This window comes from Erigeron canadensis, chromosome 9 (genome assembly GCF_010389155.1).
Source record: "Erigeron canadensis isolate Cc75 chromosome 9, C_canadensis_v1, whole genome shotgun sequence".
NCBI classification, from domain to species: Eukaryota; Viridiplantae; Streptophyta; class Magnoliopsida; order Asterales; family Asteraceae; genus Erigeron; species Erigeron canadensis.
In genome coordinates, this window is record NC_057769.1 from 12,715,726 (window position 1) to 12,720,121 (window position 4,396).

The window sequence follows — 4,396 nt, forward strand, 5'->3', positions numbered from 1 at the left end:
ACTAATATTGTGAACTTTTATTGATACATTAGTACTGGTAAATTTGAGAAAAAAAATGTATGTTCATTTTAGAAATAGTTAATATGGATTTTTACGATTGTTATTTTCTAAATGATAAATTAGAAAACAATGATTTGGTTTTCTTTATACGAGTGGTGATGTTCTGCTTAACATCCGGAAGATGAAGTCAATTGAACACAACTTTAACCATGAGGTCACAAAGACTTAAATATAAATAATTTTATGACTATACATAGTTTTCTTTAGAAAAAACTGTAAAACTATAAAGATTTAATCATTTAGTTATCATACAATTTCAAAGAGATTGAGGTGGTTGTTTCTATTGATGGGTTAACTAAAAAGTAAAACTTGTCAATTTACAATGCCCATTCCAATCGTGATGCCCTGAAGGTCGCCCAGTTGACCCACCTCAGGGCTCGCCAAGTATATAACTTCTATTTCAGGAAATCTTTTCTAACTATTAAAATTGCAAGAGAACAATGTATCATAAGACTAATTTTAATAGACGGGTTGATTAACCTTTCATTAGACAGCCGTGAAACAAAAACTACATGTTCTAAAATACCAGTTATACAAATCTATCCCTCTGTAAAGTACTTTCTTATTGAATAACTTACATCAAAGTTAAAGCGACACAATATGTAACATTTAGATAACTTTCACCGTGACCGTTTTAGTCTCATGTAAATGAGCTAAATTGACGCAAGATTGTAGTTGCCATTGAGGAAAGTGAGGATAAGTTGGTTCACGTGGTCGGGGAATTGCTCCTGAATGAAATGAGATCCATGAGGCACATATATTGTTTCTAGTTTCGGTACATATTTCTTCACCTCCCCACTTGTTACATACTCATGTATTCCAGGAATTTTTAGCACATAATCTGCTTCACCGAAGATTAACAATGTTGGAACTTCTACTTTAGGATCTTTCACCTCTGACCCAATCGTGTCAATTGACCTGTAAAAATTACATCAAGTTTACTTATAGAATTCTCGTTATCATTGTTAGAAACAAATAAATGACCGCACCCATAAAACTTCTTCAATATACCTTTGATTTTAACATTGTATTCTCGAGCTTGTTTTTTATAGTAAGAATGATAAGTGAATGTAAAAGTAGCTTACCTATAGGGAACTTGAAGTGGAGTTCGAAACCCAGAGTTCTCATACAACTTTGCATAAACTTCAAGATCCTCCTCTGTGAACCAAGCGGGCAGAGGACTTGACGGTTTCACCAAATCCATTATCTCCTGGTTTTCACTGGCTATCTGTAATTCGCTTTGTGAAAACAATATGTATATGTTTCTCACCACAGTTTTGATATCAAAGCGACCAAAATCAGCTTCAGCTCTCCCAGGTTCCTAATTGAAAATTAAAAAAAAAAATCTAAAAGATTATGCTATATATAAACTTGTTAATTAGGATGACACACATATAGAAGAGATGAATGAATTTTACCTGCCATCTTCGAGGGTAGAAGCCCTCTGGAAGGGAAAAATGATTCGTGAAGGCACCAGGAGGCATAAATGGAATTCCGAGTGTTATGATTCCAACAACTTTCTCAGGGTAGAGAAGGGCTAATGGGTAAGCTACGACTGCTCCAAAATCGTTTCCAACGACAAATACCTATAAGAATGTATGTTCAAAAACTAGTGATGAATAAATGTTTCAAATATTGGAGTAATATAAATTGTGAAGTCCAGTTGCTCCCCAGCTGTTATTTTGACATCGTGACCAGAAAAAACTTTTTAATCAACCATAAGCGAATTTCACAAATTCCCAACAAGTAATTCAAACTTTTCTTCAATATGACACAATTAACTGATCAAACCAGGTGCAGAATTATAAATTCTGTCATGATCTAATCTTGGAGTGTCAATGGGTTCAGGTTTAAGTTGGCGTTTTGCCAAGTTAAAATATCCAACCCTAACCTGACCTGATATCAGAATTGGGGTCGAGATCTCAACCCGAACCTGCCAAACTGTCAATTCGAACCCAACTTGGAAAAAAGCGGATTGGCGGGTCAAGCTTCGGCTTGGTGGGTCATGTTTCAGGTTGCCGGGTCAAAGGGGTGGATGGGTTGGTAGGTTGATTTCGGGTCAGGTCATATGGTGGTGGGTTAGGCAGTTAGCGGGTTGATTCCAGGTCAAATACGTTGCGGGTTGTCTCGTTAAATGAGTTAGTGGATCGATCTATTAAAACTAGTTATATAAGTTTAGATTTTTTCGGGTTGACAGCCGGCCTGTTTTCCCAAATGGTCAACCCGACTTCCACCCTTGGCAGGTCTGTTTACCCGAACTCCCAAAGGGTCCTTCTCTATCCAATATATGTATTATGTATTGTAGACATAGTAAATCGTCTTATACTTGTATTACTATTAAGTATTAATAACAAACACTTATTGCAACAACAATAAACATCACCCAATCAAACTAGTATGTGGGTATGAGAGAGAAAAGGTTTAGATACTCATATTCCTAAAGAAGTTTCTTTTACATGGTCTCTAAACTTACTATCAAATTTGTTTTAGATCTAAAAACAGAATTCATGTGTGACCCTGAGCGCCAATTGGCCGACTTCTGGGTCAGGTTTGGCACCATCAATTTCCAGTATATCAATTATCCCCTCCCCCGCCCTAAGTGGTTTTTGTCTGAATACGAATACCACTTCTAAAAGATATCAGCACGGTACCCGCGCAATGCAGCGGTGGTTGTAGCGGCAACGGTTTGGTGGTGGGGGCGAGTGTTGGTGGTGGAGGCGGTGTCGAGTGGTGTAGATTATTAATGTAAAGATAATTGATGTAAAAAGATTAATGAATATATTTTGGATAAAAGACTGATATTGTAATTTAATCATTAATGGTATTTCAGATAATTCATCCACAACTTTTAAAGAGATTGTTGTTCTATTTATTAAATAATATAAAAGTATAAATTATGTGTATAGGTCTATAGATTAAGAAATAAGGATATTTTGGGTATAAAAAAGTGTTAACTTCCTAAAATAAAAGAGGTCAATATGTTTTATAAGGGATTATATAGAAAGGTACAGAGGTTGTTCAAATATCATTATGCCCTTTTTTTTTTTTCAAATCCCCTTAATCACTGCTAAAATCTTAATAATCATGTTCCTTCTGAGTTCTGACATGGCATTTGTGTGGATCTTAAATAACAACTGAAATTGATATGGAAATAGAGAATAACCTTAGAAATACCAAGTGAATCAAGGATAGCAGCGGTATCAATGATAAGATCATTAAACGAGGCCTTTTCGGGTTCAGCTGGCTCATCGGAAAGACCATATCCTCTGAAATCAGGTGCAATAACTCTGAAACCTGCCTTTGCGACTGCAATCATCTGATACCGCCAAGTGTACCATATCTCTGGGAACCCATGAAGGAAAATCACAGCCGGTGAGGAATCCAACCCAATTTCAGCTACATGCAGTTTTAGCCCGTTGACATTTACATATTTGTGTGATATTTGATCCATAGTGTCTTCAGCTAATGTAATGCAAGTGCATAAGAAGTAATGTTTTGTCTATATATAAGGGATAAGTACATTTTAAAACAAACGAATTTTGAACGAATTTCTATAACAGGAAATAACTAAAGTTGTGTATATTGTATGTAAACAACTCGAAAATAATGTTTATTGTATATAAAAAAATGTATTCAACCAATTAAAATCAAACAAGTGGCACCTCTATATGGTTGCCACGTATGTTTTCTTACATACAATAAACATTTTTTAAAGTTGTTTACATACAATACACAAAACTTTAGTTATTTCCCACTATAGACATTCGTCTAAAGTTTGTTACATTCAGGATATTTATCCCTATATATAAAGATGATATCCATGTTACTTTGATTAATGAAGCGATGACGACTTTCTAGCATTTATTTTCGCAGCCCGTATCTCCACTATTGTTTTTTGGTATCTCGACCACAACTACTGTTTGCAGTGTGAGCCCCCTATGTGTAATGACAAATCTGGCAAAGTAATAACGGACCCCCTGTCAGTAATCGCTGTAAATAGTTGGATATGGACAAAACACCACTATTTGCAGCGATAATCACTGCAAATAGTGTGGTTGAATTACCAAAAGGTTGGTCGGGAGACCAGTCGCATTTATTTTATATATGAAGCCTGTCAGAAAAGACACACACATACGCCAAGAGTATCGTTTTTGAACACTTTAACTAAAGATGCTTAAATTTTCTAAATTTTAACGTTCGGTCAAATTAAGACTCAAATAGAGATTGATTTCGTCGAATCCTTTTGTTTTATTTCTTTGGTTTTTTATGATGTTTCGTTAAAAAAGATTTCTAAGTTCAATTTCTGGATTGAAAGAATACATTAGAATTAGGCAGG

The 4,396-nt window shown here is 35.2% G+C and overlaps 1 protein-coding gene across 1 annotated transcript; it reads right to left on the reverse strand.

Annotated features, from left to right (window-relative positions):
* Window positions 1–517: 517 nt before the first annotated feature.
* LOC122582291 (bifunctional epoxide hydrolase 2-like) lies at window positions 518–3,521 on the reverse strand. Its single transcript, XM_043754662.1, has 4 exons — window positions 3,224–3,521; window positions 1,479–1,646; window positions 1,146–1,381; window positions 518–978 (listed from the first exon to the last, which is right to left on the reverse strand). The coding sequence occupies exons 1-4, from the start codon at window positions 3,509–3,511 to the stop codon at window positions 714–716; spliced, it is 957 nt and encodes a 318-aa protein (XP_043610597.1). The 5' UTR covers window positions 3,512–3,521; the 3' UTR covers window positions 518–713.
* Between the last annotated feature and the right edge of the window lie 875 nt (window positions 3,522–4,396).